The 18,861-nt window shown below is 38.1% G+C and overlaps 1 protein-coding gene across 27 annotated transcripts in view; it reads right to left on the reverse strand.

The window, feature by feature from the left end:
- LOC134650171 (protein still life, isoform SIF type 1) overlaps positions 1-18,861 on the reverse strand; it is a 167,711-nt gene that overhangs the window by 18,347 nt on the left and 130,503 nt on the right. For 26 of the 27 annotated variants that reach the window (XM_063505046.1, XM_063505044.1, XM_063505045.1 and 23 more), the window contains 5 exons: positions 18,409-18,609; positions 16,226-16,450; positions 13,263-13,449; positions 11,299-11,413; positions 5,292-5,446 (listed from right to left, as the gene is read on the reverse strand). In XM_063505046.1, the coding sequence (XP_063361116.1) occupies positions 5,292-5,446; positions 11,299-11,413; positions 13,263-13,449; positions 16,226-16,450; positions 18,409-18,609 (883 nt within the window). The remainder of the gene's footprint in view (positions 1-5,291; positions 5,447-11,298; positions 11,414-13,262; positions 13,450-16,225; positions 16,451-18,408; positions 18,610-18,861) is intronic. The other variant, XM_063505030.1, reaches the window with a different exon arrangement.

Below are 18,861 nucleotides of genomic sequence, written 5' to 3' on the forward strand. Positions count from 1 at the left end.
GGAGCCCCGCGTTTCTGGGCAGTTTGCCCTTCGGGCATCTAAAGCAACCTAACGAACCTATCCTACCTATATATTGGTTTAATGTCACTATCGTCAAAACATTACACAGGAACATTACGATCTGCCTGATCTTACGATCGGCCACCGACATATATAAATCTATCCAATCAACATTCGCACATCATATTTGTGTATCTACATTTCCATGTGCCACTTTGATTCTGCTAGAGCATTCCAAGCCTGCGTGCGGTCGCGCGGTTGATTGGTTTACTTCTCGCTGTGCTGTGGCACGGTGCTACGGCGCAGGAATTCTAACTACCAGGGAATCTACTGCCGTATTCGAACTTCAAGATATTCACAAGACGACACGTACTAGATCCATTCTAGATACGTTATAGCTTAGATATCAACTAGTTCTCTTTTGCAGCGCAATTCGGGCAACCAATGTCACTTTTACGATAGATCGTGTTAAATACCCATCAATTATTAGATGTGAATTAGATCTCTAAGTAATATCCTGTGGAAATCGTTCAAGAGTATCTCCAGAATCGCGGAAATGTCAAATTTGACAGGCTAGATCTTAAACATATCGTTATCGTATCTTGGCGATGTCTAAAAGATATCTAATAGAGATGTCTATTACAAAATCCGAATCGGGCCCCTATTCTCTACAATCTACATCACACGAGCTTCGTAGCAGGTGCTATGCCAATTTTGTTTTGTTGTAAGGCGGATTGGGGTAAGAGCGCTGCGATAGAAACTACGACACCTTATTTAAGTAAATTTAATACTGTAGACGGGTGCTACAAAATCGCTTTTCAATAAGCTGCTTAAAATGTATATATAATATTTTATACTCGATTTTCTAGTATCAGAACAGGAAGTTTTAGATTACGTTTATCAATCAGGTACGAGTATATTATTTATTATTCATCTGCTTTACAAATAACAGGAATGTTGGTTGATAAGTTAAACCAGTTGATTTTTTCAAATTGTCGAAATAATAAATGCTATTTAACCACTATACAATACTGAGCAGTGACTTTACTTGCCTGTTATGTCAAATTACCTACTGTGTGTAGTTCATTCCGGTGTATATGACAGAAATTATGTCCAAAATATATTGTGGTGATTTCCGAATAGTTTATACTACATTATTTCGTTCATCAGGAGAAATAATTGGCTTTACTACAGTAAACATCCCTATTGCGTAAAATACGTAGTCGCTCTGTTCTAAAATGCATGTAGGACGTATTGAAATTAGATTTGAAAACGTATTAGCGTCCACACAAATATGTGAGAGCGCTACGCACTGCTGAGCCTGTATTGAGCGTGTAAAATTAAATTCCAATATGGCCCTCGTCCACGAGCGGCATTCTAGCCTAAAAATCTATTATTTCAGGCCAATTCGAACGTATACTGACATCAGAATGATATCTAAATGATGTCATTTAGCAGTCGTGCATCTTGCTCGCGACAGTACATGTATGGAAATGGACAAGTAAAAGCGAAATGGACGATAACTAAATGACATAATTTCTCTTCATTCGAATTGGCTGGTTTGACTAGTTATTACCTACTCGTAACGCATCGTACTCGAATAAAAATATAAGTGAAAACGATTTCGGGTAAATATTTTTAAAATCAGGAATGGAATGGGTTGTAGAGTTTTTTAGTAACTTACTGTAAGCCCCAGAAACTTTTAAAGCAAAATAACCTATTCACCTTATCTAGAAATAGTGTGTCCTTAATTTGTTAATAGCATTGGATAATGCATTAGTTTTTTATATCGTCCTAGCGACCCGTCCCGGCTTCGCACGGGTTACCGAAAACCTTAACAAATTGTACACATAAACCTTTCTCTGAGAATCACTCTATTGATAAGTGAATACCGCATAAAAATCCGTTCAGTAGGTTACCGCGAACATACATACACACACACACAGAAAGACCCGGCGGGGGAATTTGTTTTATAAGGTGTAGTGATGTTGTGTGTAGGTAGATAGGCAGGACAAGCAGGTCGCGTAGCCAACATGCCAATCGCTAACGCTCCGTAGTGAACGAAACGCAACTGTCACTGTCACACCAATAAGGAAGATTGATAGAGAGACACATAGCGATTCGATGGCGAAGCGCAAGCGATTGTCACCTTAGCTAGGCAGACTCTAATCATCTAATCTAAACTCTAATCAGCCTCTGCTAAGTCAGAGACATTATTTTTAAAAGTATTGCCATTTTTATGTACGGTTACTAAAACATTTCTTGTTAGCACTATTTTATAGTCAGGTATCTACAAGAGTGCTGCTGCGTTATGCTAACTAGTCCGCACTATGCAATCGGTGCAGCCAGCCTTAAGGCCTTTAGTGTAAGGCCTAAGTGGACGCTCGAGTTGGGCGTGCAGCGGGGCGGGGCGTGCGGCGTGCATGTTAAACAAATGCAAACGTATAGGAGCGGCCTTAGTGCACGCTGCTCAAATTACTTGTGAGCCCGACGCCATGCTGCTCGGCCCGCCGAACGCTCCGCTTCGAGCGTTCACTCAGGCCTTACACTTATAAATAGCCCTGTATCGGTTCCAATCATGAAACATCACGGCTTACTTCATCCGATCGCAGCGCTACGTTCGATTCCAACTGCGATAACACAGGAAGACGTATCTGGCGTATTCCATATTTAAAATTATGTTTTAATTTGATATTAATGGCAATACATCTCATTCGCACTAATATTTAAATGCGAGCGAGTATCACTGAAAATAATGTTAAATCAAGACCATGTTTTAGAAGTCGAAATGAGCCTCTAGTCTTGCTCTAGACAGACGGCTTATTACATATAATATAGATACTAATATGTACATTACTTCTTGTGCTTATAAAGATTTAACTTGGCATCTATGCAATGGATTGTCAAGAGATTGCAATCAATTCAACTGCAATATTAGTGCAAGAAATGATATCAATTTGTGAGAAGAAGCTAGCTTGTTACAACATGATATTAATATACTCGTATACACTATAACGAATTATGGCATACATTGTGAGCGAAAATACGAAAACTGTAAATATTAATTTAGTTGAGTTTTAGAAAGTTTAACGTATTCATGTTTATAAAATATAGGCTCACAATACTAACTGAAATTTTTAAATTTAGGTTTAGAGATCACGCAATAAAAGTAATGATTTATTACCTTAATTTAACTAAATCTTTATCGGTTTCGAATATTACATTCCATTTGGTTGCTATTTGCGTTTTAGGATTCCGTCATTTTAAAATTGTATGTAGTACGAAAATATTCCGTAAACAATTTGAGTGTTATTAGTTATTTTTTATACTCCCGTACTTTTATTTGTCATTTAAAGGGCCGTTCACACACCTTTAAAATCCTACCTTATAGTTGTCAAAACAAGTCTTTAGTCTATGCCCCAAAAATGAATTTGTGCATACACGCAGTATCTTTTTGGCGATTTTACGATACTTCGCGTAATGACCACTTAAAAAATATTGAATGAAATACAGTGTTGTCAACCTTATTTTAAATGTCATCTCTGACAAATAAGTGAACCATAGCTATGTTTTTTTTTTAATTTCATTCATTCATTCATTCTTTTCCCGCCCGTACCCTCCATTTTTGCTACTTCTTGAATTAAAAATATTTGTTAAATTTACAATTTTATTCCAAAGTAAGTGCTTGGTCGTAGAAAAAGTATTGTATGCAACGTTGTTTAACTGAGTCAAAAAATACTCGTGGCGTCTTTATTAACAATTTTCGGCTTCGCCTCAAATTGTTACTCACGCCACTCGCCTTTTTTGACCTCTTTTAAACAACGGTTGCATAAAATACTATTATACGATTTTCGCAAAAACATTCAGTATGCGACTCCATTTTGGCTCCATGCTCTTAGGCAGAAAGCAACCAACTCCTATTATTTTATAAATTGTCAAAGCGCAGCTTTCATTGACAAACAACGGTATGTGTGCTACACCGTAGCTCGTAGCATCCTTGCTCCCAAAACAAATGAAATACGTCGGGATCGCACGGCGAGTCGAAGGCACTCAAACAACTAAGCTTTGGCGTGGCATTTATTCCATTAAGCGTGTCTAAAATGTACGTACAAAAATACACTGGATCTTTTTTTATTCTTACTCATCTTTGCATAAATGCCGGTTTTTGTTTAGAATATATATTAAACTGTGTAGACAACTTAAATTTTTAGTCACTATTAACTACTAAAAATTCAGGTGAGTGATACCGTTGTCGTCTAAATAGTTTAAAATATGTCTCACAAAAGTTTAATATCGAGAATATATATTATTCGGTAACAAGGATATATATAATATTTAGCTCTAATTATAGGTAAAATATAAAAACGTTTGTGACAATAAGAATTCTAGAACTGGAAATTAAACTGTAAATATGGAGTTACTTAGCTGCCGATAGTATGACTGGAAGTAAGAAGACCTGTGAATGTGAATTGTGTGAAAGAGGATATGAGAAAGAAAGGAGTGAGTGCTAAGGTGACGTTACGACAGAGGAGAATGGAAGAGAAAGACATGTTGTGCCGACCCCACATAACGTGGGATAAGGGCAGGAGGAAGAAGAGTATGACTGGAAGTAAATATTCACTCCAGGCGGGCGCTGGCACGAGCAGACCGGACATCATGTCGCGGGCCGTTGGGAAACGTTGAACTTACGAACGAATCACTTATTTCGTCGGTTAAAGCCGAAGTTTGGTAGGTGACTCGCTGTTGAGAGTAAGAGCGGTTTCGCACTACGTCCGATCCGAATCCGATCCGAACACGTGAAAATATGGGTCTAGAAAACTCGGACCGAATTCGGATATTCGCTTACGCACTAGTCCTATCCGAACTCGTGAAAATATGGGGGTCTAACTCGAACCGATTTCGGATATTCGCTTACGCACTAGTCCTATCCGAACCCGTGAAAATATGTCTAACTCGGACCGAATTCGGATATTCGCTTACGCACTAGTCCTATCCGCATACCCCGCCCGCCCCGCTGCCCCTCTGCTCGTACGCAGCTCGGCTTTAACTCGGACGCAGTGCGCGAGCGTTCATACAAATAATACTAATGCTACTTCGGTCCGTCAAAAATCTTCTCCGGAATGGAGATTCTAGAATGACGGAATGAAATCGGATGACGGATATCGGATGTAGTGCGTAACTTACCATAGAAATAGTTCTACGGCTACAACGGACCATATTTTCACGGGTTCGGATCGGATTCGGATCGGACGTAGTGCGAAACCGCCCTAAGGTTGCAAGTAAGTACTCACTCCAAGCCGGCGCAGGGACGATCAGACCGGAGATCATGTCGTCCGAGATGACAGGCGGGTCGGTTGGCGGCGGCGGGCACACGAGCGAGTCGATTATGTCGTCGGTGGCCGCTCGCATCATGCCCGAGAGCTCGGGCGGTTCCGTGCGCGAAGATCTGGACATACACATCGTGTTATACTAAGTAATATAGAATAGAATAGAATAGAAATGGTTTATTTGGTGTTGAAATACATGCTTAACCTTTATTACATCTTATTCTAGTACAAGACACCAAAATGGATGCCACTCAGCATATGCCGATGACTAATGTCCTTAGCCATGGCGCTGGTTTTCAGGGCAACCAATTAAAATACACATAAAAAATATAAAATAAAGCAAAACTTAAGAGAGAGAGATAACATATGAGAGAAAAGGTGACAGTTGAGTTAATTAATTGATAACAGTACATAATTCCGTGCTTGAACAATTTAGAAGTAGAATTATGTGTTTGTAAGCATGAAACGAGCTTAATAGCTAAAAAAATAACAATAATAATAACTATCGATTAATTGAAGCCGATCTGAAATACAGGTCATACAAAGATGTAAGTTTTTATTTAGTTACTTCTATCGAGAGTATTGCTTACATAAATCGAATGATTGAATAGAAGGGTTAAAAAAGCGGCAATATTTCAGGTGCTGTTTAAGCTGTCTCCAGCCAGAATACTTGCCGTTAACTTATGGCAGAGTACTGAATTCTTTTTTGTTTCTGCTTCTTTATATGACCGAAGTTTGTCTGAGTACTGATTAAAAAAACTATAGCTTTAGTTTCAAAAAGAGGACGTTGTTTTCGAGGTTCTATAGTTCAGAAATAAGCTCGAAATAACTTTACTGGACTGTATGGGAAAACTACAGTATTAAATTATGTATGTGTGTATGTATATACTTTATTGCACATGGAAATAAAAACACGAGAAACATAGTTACAGAGTAAATTAAATACAACAAAAGCGAACTTATCCCTCTTCCAGTTAACCTTTGACAATTTGAGGAAACGAATAAAACAAAGCAGAAGTAACGATGAAAGACAAACAAAAACAATAGTGTACAATCACTAAAATTAATGAAATGCAAGTTTTGAATACACATTGCTACAAATAATATATATATAAACATAAATAGAAATACTTAAATAAATAAAAATAAAGCGTACATATACAGTGCCAACCTCTTAAATAGCCTCACCTATATATATTGTGAGTATTATAATTATACGTGATAATTTTTATCAATATATCTTAAAATTTGAATTGTACGCCCTGACGTTTATCGAACGACACATTAACAAATCCGAACTTGTCTGCGCGCGAAACGTCGTGGACGCAAGAGCTAATACGGGCCGTCCACATGAATAGCCTCAGTGTAACATAATCGTCCAAACCGTGCATTTAAGTTTCGCTTTCAAATTTATTTTATTATGATTAGATAATACAGATGGCATTCTATTAAGTACCTGCATCAACGCGATAAACACAGTGTTTTTGTGACTATGGGACGTGGTAAAATACTTACAAGTTTAGAAATTGAAAAGGTTAATTTTTATTTAACTCTAAAATTATCCCATCGTGAGATAGCTAAAAAAAATAGGTCACAGCCCTAAAGTTATTAATAATTATGTTAAAAATAAGGAAAATTACGGCCACCATTATAAAGGACGCACAAAATTTGCCACTACGGATCGTGAACGTCGACTTATTTTACGCTCTGCTTCAAATTCCACCAAGACCGCCAGGCAAATAGCTAGTGAAATAAATACTAGAGCATCTCTCTCTACAGTTCGACGGATTATTAGAACATCATCCCAACTCAAACGAAAAAAAAATCATGAGTAAACCTCCTTTGCGCGAACAACACGTGGCGGGTCGACTGTCTTTTGCTAAAAAGTACATGTCCTGGAAAACCGAGTGGCGAAATGTGATTTTTAGTGATGAGGAAAAGTTTAATCTAGATGGTCCAGATGGATTTTAATATTATTTTCATGACCTAAGGAAAGAACCGAAAGTACTATCACGTCATCATTCAACTCTCGGATCGGTAATGGTTTGGGGAGCAATTTCTTACTATGGTACTGTTGATTTAATTGTGGTAGACGGAAGACTAAATGCTGAAAAGTATTTAAATTTATTAAAAGAAACAAATAGTAAGATCAGAAAAGTAATAGGTAGAAAATAAATGTTCTTTCAGCATGATAATGCTCCCATACACACGTCAGCCATAGTTACAAAGTGGTTTGAAGAAAACCAGATTGAAGTTCTAGATTAGCCATCCTTGTCCCCTGATCTGAACATCATGGAAAATGCCTGGGGTTGGCTGTCTCGGCAAGTTTATTACAACAGAAGACAGTTTAGTAATAAAAAAAGAACTGATCCAAGCTATTTACACTGTTTGGGATTCTGTGGACGTTAATTACATACATTCTTTATATAAATCACTACCTAATCGTATTTTCGAATTAATAAGGTCTAATGGAAGGTATACAAAATATTAAACGAAAGAGTTTTAATAACTAAACAGTATATTTTAGCATGTGAGGCTATTCAAGTGGAAGGGCCAATTATTTGTTTGACGTTATTTCATAAAACTTTGATTAGATAACAATAAATATTTTATTTACTATTACAAGGCTTCTTGTTTTATTTCATATTTAATGTTTAATGTATATCTCCTTTTTATATTACTATGAGAAATATTAATTTTGATGAGTGAGGCTATTCAAGTGGCTGGCACTGTATAAATATAACCTAAATAAAATAAATAAATACTCAATATATATCATAAATAAATAGATATGAGCTCGAACCAGAAAAGTAAAGGAAACTAAAGAAGTAGGTACTAATCGAGGAAAACCGAATTACTTGTGTATCGGAAAGCCGCAATTTTTTAAGCCTTTCCTTGAGTGACAGTATTCATAGACAAAATAAACTTTTAGTTTCAGTAAATATTTAATAGAAGTTAAAATTAATGTAGGCTGTTGCTGTCTTGTTTTTGTTTAAAAAAAGTAGGTACCTATGAAAGACGAGATTAGACTATTTTATCTAAGTCTCGAGACCCGGCGAACCTAAAACTAGGGTTTTGTGCAATGTGCACTGCTGCGTTTTGCTGTGTTTACATTTTAGTTTCGTCGTTCCAATTATACACAATGGAAAACCCCATTTCAGATTTATAGAGGCCGATTAAATTGTACATTCACATCCGTAATGGAAATTAGTATACGTTGAATATTTAAATTTTAAGCCTAGCTTCACTGAGTGTATTACATTATCATTGGAATAATACGCATGTTTCAAAAATCGGCTCTGTTAGAGATATTTCTTTGTCAAACATAGGCGAAGCTAGTACAAAATAAAGTTTGTTAAAACCATACCAATATTGACTTCACTCCGGGGCAAAGCTTTGAGTACCGACCATCGAGTCTGCTAGTATTTTTTAAACCTCCTAAAACGTGAATATGAAAACCTCTATGTCATGGATCGACAGCAAGTTTAATTGAATGGGTTTTTTTGTAGTAAAAGCCGCATTGTATTATCGTGTTAACAAATATGATTTCGATCAGCAGATTTGATAGCTGAAGTTGTATTAAGTATAGATAGGAAACAACCCTGCTAGCGAAGCGATGACGTCATTGTTTATCTGTGTCGATTTCATTATAGGGCCGGTGTTGCCCTCCCACCACATTGCACATCTCAGTGCGCCATGTTTGCCAACAGCATGTGGTAAAACGACGTAAAGCTAAGTCCACAATAGCGCGCTTTTATGCTCATCTTGCGTCGCTGTTTTCAATTCAGCTTGCATCAAGCTTGTGTTGATGGTTGCGATAAAACGTACTTAACAAATTGTATACACATGTGCGGTTTAGTAACACATCAATGCGGAATTGGTGTGCACTAGAAGCATTAGCATTTGTTAATCCAGTTTTAGTGTACGTGCTGTTGCATCCGTTATGCGTTGGTGTTTTGAGCATACGTTATTGGCAAACTTAAGCTAATCTGACTGGTGTGCACTAAGCTTAAAGTTTACAGCCACACTCGGATATGGACTCACCAATATCGCTAACAAACGTAACATAATCCAATTGTACAGACAATTAATATAAATGAGACGTTTCGAATTTACCCCGTTATTATTCAACTCACTCGACGGTAAACTATTTATCACACTTTACCCATGGTGTTGTTCGGAATCGGTTCTATAATTTATTAAGGTTCTTACTGCGTCTTATTCATTGTAATAAATAAAAATGGGGAGCTATTTGACATGTTAGACATATCGCTTTGATGTTGCTACGATAGAACAATAAATATGATATCATGATTTAATATTAATTCGGAAATTAGATGGAACATGATATAAAACAAAACCAAAACAGCGCCTAAATATAAATTACAAATGACAATAACAAAAATTCACGGTTAAAATGCTACTTAAAATTTAGACAGTCAACTTAATGATTAACGGCACAGCCCACATTTAAAAACAAAAGGGCCGCCTGAAAACCGGAACGGCTTTATGATTTAGCGATAAGATAGAACTCACAACAATAACACCAAGTCGCAAACGTTTGTTCCGAGACGACGTTTGTTGGGAACCATTAGTTACGTCTGTAATTCAGGCGGCGAGTCTCAATTGCAGCTATTAAATTCACAAAACATTTCGCTTCGACCGTGAGAACATTCCTAGTGTAACTTGATCTCGAGATTTGAATTAAATAGGTGAAATCAAAGATAGCACATACTGGTTCGCTTGAAGCGATGCGCGGCGAGTATTGCAAATAGCAGTTCCGGGCGCACAATGCCAGCGGCAGCGCCGCCGTGGCGCGAGGTGTCGCAAGTAAATACTACGCAGAAAGGACGATGTAAACCCTTTAAACGCTGCAAGCTATCGCTATCTTTGTCGTTCTAGTGCGTCAAAGCGGCGGAGTGCGCTGAAACATTGTCAAGTGCAACTACGCTTGCAAATGAAGGGTGCTGCCGGCAGCTTCCTTTTTATAAAGGACAGTTGCCTATGTTGTTTTGTAAGCGGATAAACAACGGCTATTATTTCAAAGGGGCAAATTCAATAGCAAAGTATTAAATAGCTAATTATATCGTCCGTTAACGATTTTCTAGACGGCCAGTTACGCCGCCATAGGAAAATATATTTATCCGAAGGCTCATAAACTTTTAATGTCAAAAGTCTGTCAGGAACGTTAAGAACTTATACGGGTTTATTGCAGCTACCGCGAACCCCTTAAACGCAGCGATCGGCAGCGGGTGATTGTTTTATAACTGGTGCGGCGGAGGGCAGCGCAGGGCGAGGCAGGGCTGCAGGCTATGTAGGTCGCAGCGAGCGCTTCAGTAAACTTGTCGCGGCCGCGAAAGGTCAGGTGTATGGGGGCGGGAAACGCCGATGAACAGCCTTTCCACTCTGCCCCGACTCGCCCTGCCGCGCCACGCCACACTTTAACTTCCGCTTTATTATCCTCGCAACCAGCTTCCTATGCCGCCGGCGCAGTTTAAATATAAAACCTTTTCTCGCGCAATTCATATCTGAGGGGTTTCTTCCGAGTTGGGGAGGCAATTTTTGTCTATTTGTCCAGTACGAACTAAATGCAATTTGCATTTACCGTAGCCAAGAAGCATAAAAGGCAAATTATTTGGCACCAAGTCCGCAATTTTAAGAGACTGAGATGAGCTTTTCATATTGGACTAAATTTAAAATGAAACCGTTAAGTAAACATGTTCACCGAGATAAAGATAAAGATATATTTAAATGCAAAAATGTAGTGGTAAACACTAGTTTGTATAAAACTTAGCATTCTAATAGCTAGAGCATTTAATTAGACGACCCCAACTGCAATACGAAACGTTTTAAACGACAGTTGAACGTGTTCCGTGTTTCTAATTAATGGACTGTAACTCGACAACTAACATCCAGCCGTGCGGAAATCGAAAAGTAAATGGTCTCGTATTCAGAGACACAGCAAACATACCTCATCATCATGACGAGCGACAGTTCCTCTTGCAATACGCTCTCCAAGTACATCATATCTAGGTCAGATACGATCGCTCCGTTGATCACCATTATCTCGTCGCCTTTGATTATACCTGACACAACAAGAGTTTTATAAACTGCACACTTTATTTTTAACTTATCAAGGATGCGCTTTGGAATTGAAAATAGCTCGGGCGTTAGAAATAGAATTAGAACCTTATAAAGTTATTTTTATTTATAGTTCGTTTTTTTAGCATTAGAAATAACTTGAAAGAAGGTAAGCGATTTTGACATGTCTTTTAATTGAAAACCACTTTTTAAAAATCAATAACAATTACTTATGAAAGCAGAAGACTATAAAAGATCGTAGTTGATTCATAATTGTTACATATTTACCGTAACTTATTTTTAAAATGTGTTTTTCAATTAAAAGACACATCAAGATTGTTTACCTTATTTCTAATGCTAAAAAAACGAAGTATAGCTCTGGTTGAAACTATGGCAGGCTTGGTGCTAAAGATACATATAAAATAACTTTATGCAGCCTTTTTTAATAGTTGTACTTAACTCGTATTACATAAATTGAATTTTATAACCCGTTTAAAATAGAAAATCTGTTATTCTGTAAGTTGATCCAAAAGTTTGTTCTCCCATAGGGCTTCATGTTGGATAAGCGCTAGCTAACACGATTGAGGCATGATAAAGTCTCCAAAAACAAACTGGGACAAAGTTCGCTAACATTTTTTGCGAACTTCGTAAAGTTGTGTAGATGTGGAAGCCTGTTACGAAACTAGTTTTATGAAACCGCTTAAACATTGTTAATATAATACACGCGTTAATCTTGCAAACACTTTTGAAAATAACAAACTTATATATCATAAGCTATCAAAATGGAATATTAAAAAAAAAATCATTTAAATAAAACCTCGAAAATATGTACCACATTTTATAGACCATAAATAGCCGACAAATTTACTCGAGAGAGTAGAGATTTATCGTTGTAGATATTGATAGATGGACTACCCACGGTGAAACAGGGCAAGACAAACACCATATTTTAAGAAGTATAGAGTTTATGTAAGTTTACTTGACCTGACTTTGGGGGAAAATATATTGGAGAAAGAAATACAATTTACTTTTTATCGTTATTTATTTAGGGCCACTAATCATCATCACCACCAAACCCGCCATCAACCATCCCACTAAACCCGGGTTTAAGCGGTTAAACCGGTAACTCAGTGTCAAATTGTACTGGTAACCATAGTAACTCCAGGTTTAACCGGTTAACCCCGGGTTAGTGGAATGGTCCAAAGTGGCCCTTAGAATAAAGTAAAATTTGAATTTCGTCCAAAGCTATAATGCCCATTTTAATTAATTCATCATTCATCAACAACTTCTAATCGGGACAATTATAACCATCTGTATTCCTATAACCATTTTCGTCTTCACCATCAGACAAGATGGATAACGATGATAGAAATATCAATTGACATATTTTTCAACGAATGAATTCAGGAAAACACAAATTAAAAAACCGGCCAAGTGCGAGTCGGACTCGCGCACGGAGGGTTCCGCACCATCAACAAAAAATAGAGCAAAACAAGCAAAAAAAAAACAAGTAAAAAAACGGCCACCCATCCAAGTACTGACCCCGCCCGACGATATTGCTTAACTTCGGTCAAAAATCACGTTTGTTGTATGGGAGCCCCACTTAAATCTCTATTTTATTCTGTTTTTAGTATTTGTTGTTATAGCGGCAACAGATATATACATCATCTGTGAAAATTTCAACTGTCTAGCTATCACGGTTCGTGAGATACAGCCTGGTGACAGACGGACGGACGGACGGACGGACGGACAGCGGAGTCTTAGTAATAGGGTCCCGTTTTTACCCTTTAGGTACGGAACCCTAAAAACGAACAAAATGAAAAATCTTGAAAAATTATAGTAGTGAGTACTGACCGTTTTGCATGGCGACACTCTTGTCCTCGACACGACTGACGTAGCAGCAGAGTTCGTCCTGTCGCTCGGCGTTCTCGATCAGCTCGGCCTCCACGCTGAAGCCCCACATCTGCTCCAGCGTGTTCCTTTGCAGCTCCACTTGGTATAGGATCTTGGCACACACCTCCACTACCTCGTGTGTGTGCAACTAAATAAATAATAAATAAAGTTAATAATTCAGATTGCAGATTGCCAGAAAAAATATAACTATATACTCATACTCATACTCATACTCAACACATATTAAAACACACACAGACATATAAATGAAAAGCAATAGCCTCTTCTCCCCTGCTTTTGAGTAAAGTAAGAGCTGATTTAGACGGCGCGCGAACTCGCATGCGATTTTAGTTACATTGCAGACTATATTGGTTACGTCCAATTCAACCGACCAATCAAGACCCGCAATGTAATGAAATTCGCATACGAGTTCTCGCGTCATCTAAATGAGCCCTAAGGAGCAGGAAGCACGTTTAAACTGGACGTTATATTAATTGCGCTTTTATTATTTCACTTTTATCTTTGGGTGGCTAGATTAAACATTGTACTGACTTTGTGAGTCCTTAAAAAATTCAATATTTAAACCAAAACAATCTTACATGGATTTAAACGTTCTCGATGCGCGGTTCCCTAACTTGTGCCATCGTGCTTGAGTTGAGAAGAACTATTTGCTCTTTGTATACGAGTTTAATTTTCGTGTTCTGCATTTAAAGCTTACGCTGCAAAATTAGTTTGTATTTACAGTGAAATACGACGAGAGAACGACAAATAAAAGGCCCGGGGCGATGTGATTCGACCCGAATGAGTCTGGCTCGAGTATCTGCGAAGTAGGTACTAAATGGGCAGACTATAAAGATGGGACCCGTGACAGTCAGCGCCAGTGAAATGTGAATGCGGGATAAAGTCATGATTACATAGGAGATAAAGTGACGGCCGAGACGCATGGAGGTCAGAGGAAAATTGATGCCGGGGATTTTAGTCCGGTCGAGACGAATAGGTGAAGTGTATTCGCTAGTGTGTACGTACTATTGAGATCCGGAGGTGTCAGTAGAATATATATGACAAGTTTATACCCGTAATAGTTATAGCTTAGAAGGATGACATTTTGTTCTCGTTCGTTTTAACGAAAACTTAACGTTGTGTAAAAATATTATCAGTCATTCAGAAACTCAAGAACTAATGTCATAATTTAAAAATATAAGAAATTCGAACAATTATAATAGAATAGAATATAATTTATTCGTAAGCACAAACAAACGAGACAATACATAATATAAAAGAAAACACAAAATAAGATATAGTGCCACGAAATGGCCTCATCTCAGAATGTTGCGGGTGGCTTCAGGCGCAAGTCTTCCGATGAGACCACCAACAATCACGAACCGACGCACTTAGGTACTTAAAATATTTTACCCATGTATACGTTAATAGGCTCCATATAAAACGCATTTGTTCTAGGTAAGGAGGTATTCATCTATTCATCTTTGTTACAACGAATATCTGACGCTGGAATTATGCCAAACCATCAATTCACTTTTTTTAAGTTGGTTCAAAAATACACAGCACAATGTATTGGATCGTGTGATGTATTTCCCAGAGGATTGGCACGTCCCCAAACCTTCAGATGGAAATTTAAAACTCCCTTTAGAAAATGTATTTTCGAGAAAACATTTTGCCACCAAAGTGTAGATATAAGTACCTATAAATTTACCATGTTTATTTGCGCTAAAATTAGAAAACACACATTAGTACCCTGCTTAACTGACTCCTGTCGTACCTCAATCAAAGTGAACCCAGCGCAGTTGCTACCAACATTAGCATTAAGGGGTCCAAAGAATTCCTTTATCCTTATTTTGTTTAAATAATTTCAATGTATCAGAGACTCTGTGATTGATTATTTGTAGCCGTGCTTCTGTCCGAGCGCCTCTTTCGATGTACCTTGATTTATGTTGTGATTAATGCGCCCTATTTATGCCGACGGTTTTTCCATGTACGCGCAAAAAATTGGAGTAACCCTGATCTACGCTACATTAACTCTGTTCTAAAATATGCGCTATGGTATTTTCGCAGTTGACTATGTTTATATGAGTTTGGTGTAACTATCGGTCGTCCTCCCTTATAGAATGTGAATAAAATCAGAGAGTGAATAGATATATGGGCTGTCAGACCGTACTCAAACGAATCTCGGTCGCAAAACACTTTTATATATTTTTTGCACCCCTTAATAATTAAAAAAAAAAAAATTGCGCGTACTCCTGCACGTCGTATAATTTAATTTGTTACGCGTAATCAAGTAACAAGTCACCATGTAAAGTAATCTGTTCAAAGGGATTTTTAAGACAGAACATACACGTTGTATTAGGTCGACGCGGGCTGCAGCTGAATCATTAACATAATTACTCCCCTTGTTTTGAGAACAACAGGAATACGCTAGGGACAAAAGTTAATCTTTTCTTATTGCTAGATCGTTACTTTGTTCAAGCGTTTCAAGCTACGATCGTATATTAACGTCTAACCTTGAAGCTTCATTACTTTAACGAAAATTGTACCTAGTTTTTTTTTGTGGAATGAAATAACATTTAAATATTCATTAAATATTATATCCTTGTATTTAGACTTTCTACGACATAAACACAAATGCTAACTTCAATTCCAGATGCCTTGTCGGCGTCAATTATTTCGGTCGAAGCCGGATGAAAAACGAGCTAGACCCGTATCGTAACCCATCTTTTTACACATAAAAAAACTAAGCCGTGAGCCTCTGACACATTGAGTTGTAACAAAAAAAGGTTTGAATTCTGTTTTAAAACGAATCCTAGCAGAGAGCCGGAAGCTTTCGAGCTTCCGGCTCTGCGATGTAAAATCCTAAATTCGTGCCCCTAGCAATGTTAGATTTTCTACCTGAAAATTATTCGGGTACTCACGTAAGTCTCAATGAGGTCGCTACGATGCGGCACGAAGTAATTGTGATCCTCCATGTCACGGCGTTTCTTCACTCTGACGAAGTGTTCGAGCGCGTTGAGCGAGCGTCGGGCGCAGGCGGACGCCAGAAACTCCTCCACCGTCATGCCCTCGCGGACCCCCACTGTTGCGGTCGTGCCTTCTGGTAAGGACACCCTGACCGCAGCCTCGCCTTCCTCGCGTGACATCTGCCGTCAACGGGCGACGTTATACGTAGGTAAACGTGCATAAATGATCTGAATATGACGTGGCAATTTTGACGTTTATTGGACCGACAGCGTTCACTCGTTATCGATAACGAGCGTGGTTGAAATGAAGCTTATAATGGCTAGTATTTTTCTTCGTTATTTTCTGAATATTGATATCTTTTGGGTAAAGGGAGTAAGGTAAAATCGATAGTAATGCAACGTGTACAATTTGTATGAAATTTATATAATAACTGTTTTATTTTCATGACTAGGTATGTAGGTAGGTTTTCATGATTATGGTAGGTATGCATAAAACAATAAACTAGGAAAACATTGTGAAATATTAACAAACCGGCCAATTCACAGAGAAACCATCAGATTTTTCAGTTTGGTAGCGTGCAATAGATAGACGGCAATTAGCAGCAAAAAAGGGGAATCTTTCTCGTAAAGGCCACGACCCCAATATTGGGAACAACGACGGAACGAAAACGAGTTTTGGGGTATTATAATTTGTATTTCAAAATACAGCAGTTCATTCCCGAGATTAAATGTAAACGTTTTTTCTTTTAAATTTGTGTAAGAATAAATATATAGAAAACATTGAATAATATAAAAACAAGCGATTGACATGAATATCCTTGGACCTTGGTTACATATTCATATACCTACACTACATAGTAAAATAAGCTTATTATCCAGCTAAAACCATGACTTTTTACACTTATAAGTTTATGGGTCAACCTTTCACCTTTCCATTTAGAACAAGATTAGGTGCAATTTGTTGTAGAAACAAGGGCGGTCTACCTAATGACAGGCAGTCAGGGCCAAGCGGCGGCGAGTAATGGTCCGTTGTCGTGACGGCCGGTATTAGGCGCCGTCGACTTACAACGCCCAACAGATTTTTCGGCCGGTGGGTATTTTCACGTTTCCCCGCACAAAAATGCCCGCAACACTTGTGTTTGCGCTCCTTTTCTACGTTGTTTTTTCAACCGTTTGTAGCGTCCGCGTAACGTAATTAGGAAGCGGCAGAGAGCAAAATTAACGAAGTTGTTTAATTTTTGGAGACAAATTCTACTTTGCCCTTTATGTTTAGCAAACAAAAAAACCTTATTTCCATGAAATAATGATTAACGACGTGACATTAACGAAAATTAAAAATTGTACGCTTCCAAACATTCTTTGAGTTTTTTTCATTAAAATTTAGTTTATCGATAATAATCATTTACTTAACCTATTTTTAACCCCCGATGCGAAAAGAGGGGCTGTCTGTCTGATAAAATGGATATTTTTGGCATATGCCTAGAGTAGGGCGTTTTTAAAATTTTAAATTGAATATTTATGTAGTATGCCGCACTAACAACTTCAATGTGAGTTGCATTAAAAGATTCAAATTAAAATAACTTCATTGCTAAAATATTACAAGAAGATTTTTTAGAAATAGTCATACCCGTTTTATACTACGAGGAAAGAATCTAATTCCGTAAAAACGTAAGTCTAAAGAAAGAGTGAGAAAATTATTGTGAAAGTATAAACAAACTATGAATCGACCGGGAAATCAACCATACTCAAACTTTTCAACCGTATTCGTTTATTAAAAAAACTACACCAACAAAACGAAACTCAATATTATCCGAAATTCACAAAGACTTTGTGATCACATTTAGTCAATTGGTTGACAGGTAGAAGATGCCTCAATGCAGTACTATCTTGTGTTCTTCAATAAAGGCTTGGCGTTATTCATAAACGTTGATGATCGTCGTTTGTCCCTGTAGTTATGCCATAGAGAGGGACCAACGATGATTATCAGCTGATTAACTTAGCAGACGTTTATGAATAACGCTCCGAAATTCACAAAGACTTTGTGATCACATTTAGTCAATTGGTTGACAGGTAGAATATGCCTCAAGGCAGTACTATCTTGTGTTGTTCAATAAAGGCTAAATAAATAAATGACATACCTGCATAGACCGTCGGCTGGAGCCCGAGTTGGAGCGCGAAAGGTTCGGCGCCCTGCGCTTGGTGGCGCCGCGGCCGGCCAGCAGGTTGTTCAGCAGCGAGGGCGAGCGCGCGCAGATAAACGCGTGGAACGAGGACACCGTGAACACGCCCAGCTTGTTCAGCGTGCTCTTTGTTCCGCGGGACACGTGTGTGAGCAGGGACTGTGAACAATATTGACAATTAACCTTTTCCACGCCGTGTCAAACACAAAAGCTGTCACGCTGACGCCACGTCACTGAAGTGTCAAAACTGAAATTGAACTTTATGCATATGCACGTAGGTCGTTGCTCTGTGATATGTGACCGATTAATCGGTCTTTGGCGTTGAACCTACGGTGCGGATATATCGGTCATTGGCGTCCAAAAGGTTAATCAACTTGAAACTATACCTCTCGCGCCGAATGATGGTCGAAT

Source organism: Cydia amplana, chromosome 8 (assembly GCF_948474715.1).
Source record: "Cydia amplana chromosome 8, ilCydAmpl1.1, whole genome shotgun sequence".
NCBI lineage: Eukaryota > Metazoa > Arthropoda > Insecta > Lepidoptera > Tortricidae > Cydia > Cydia amplana.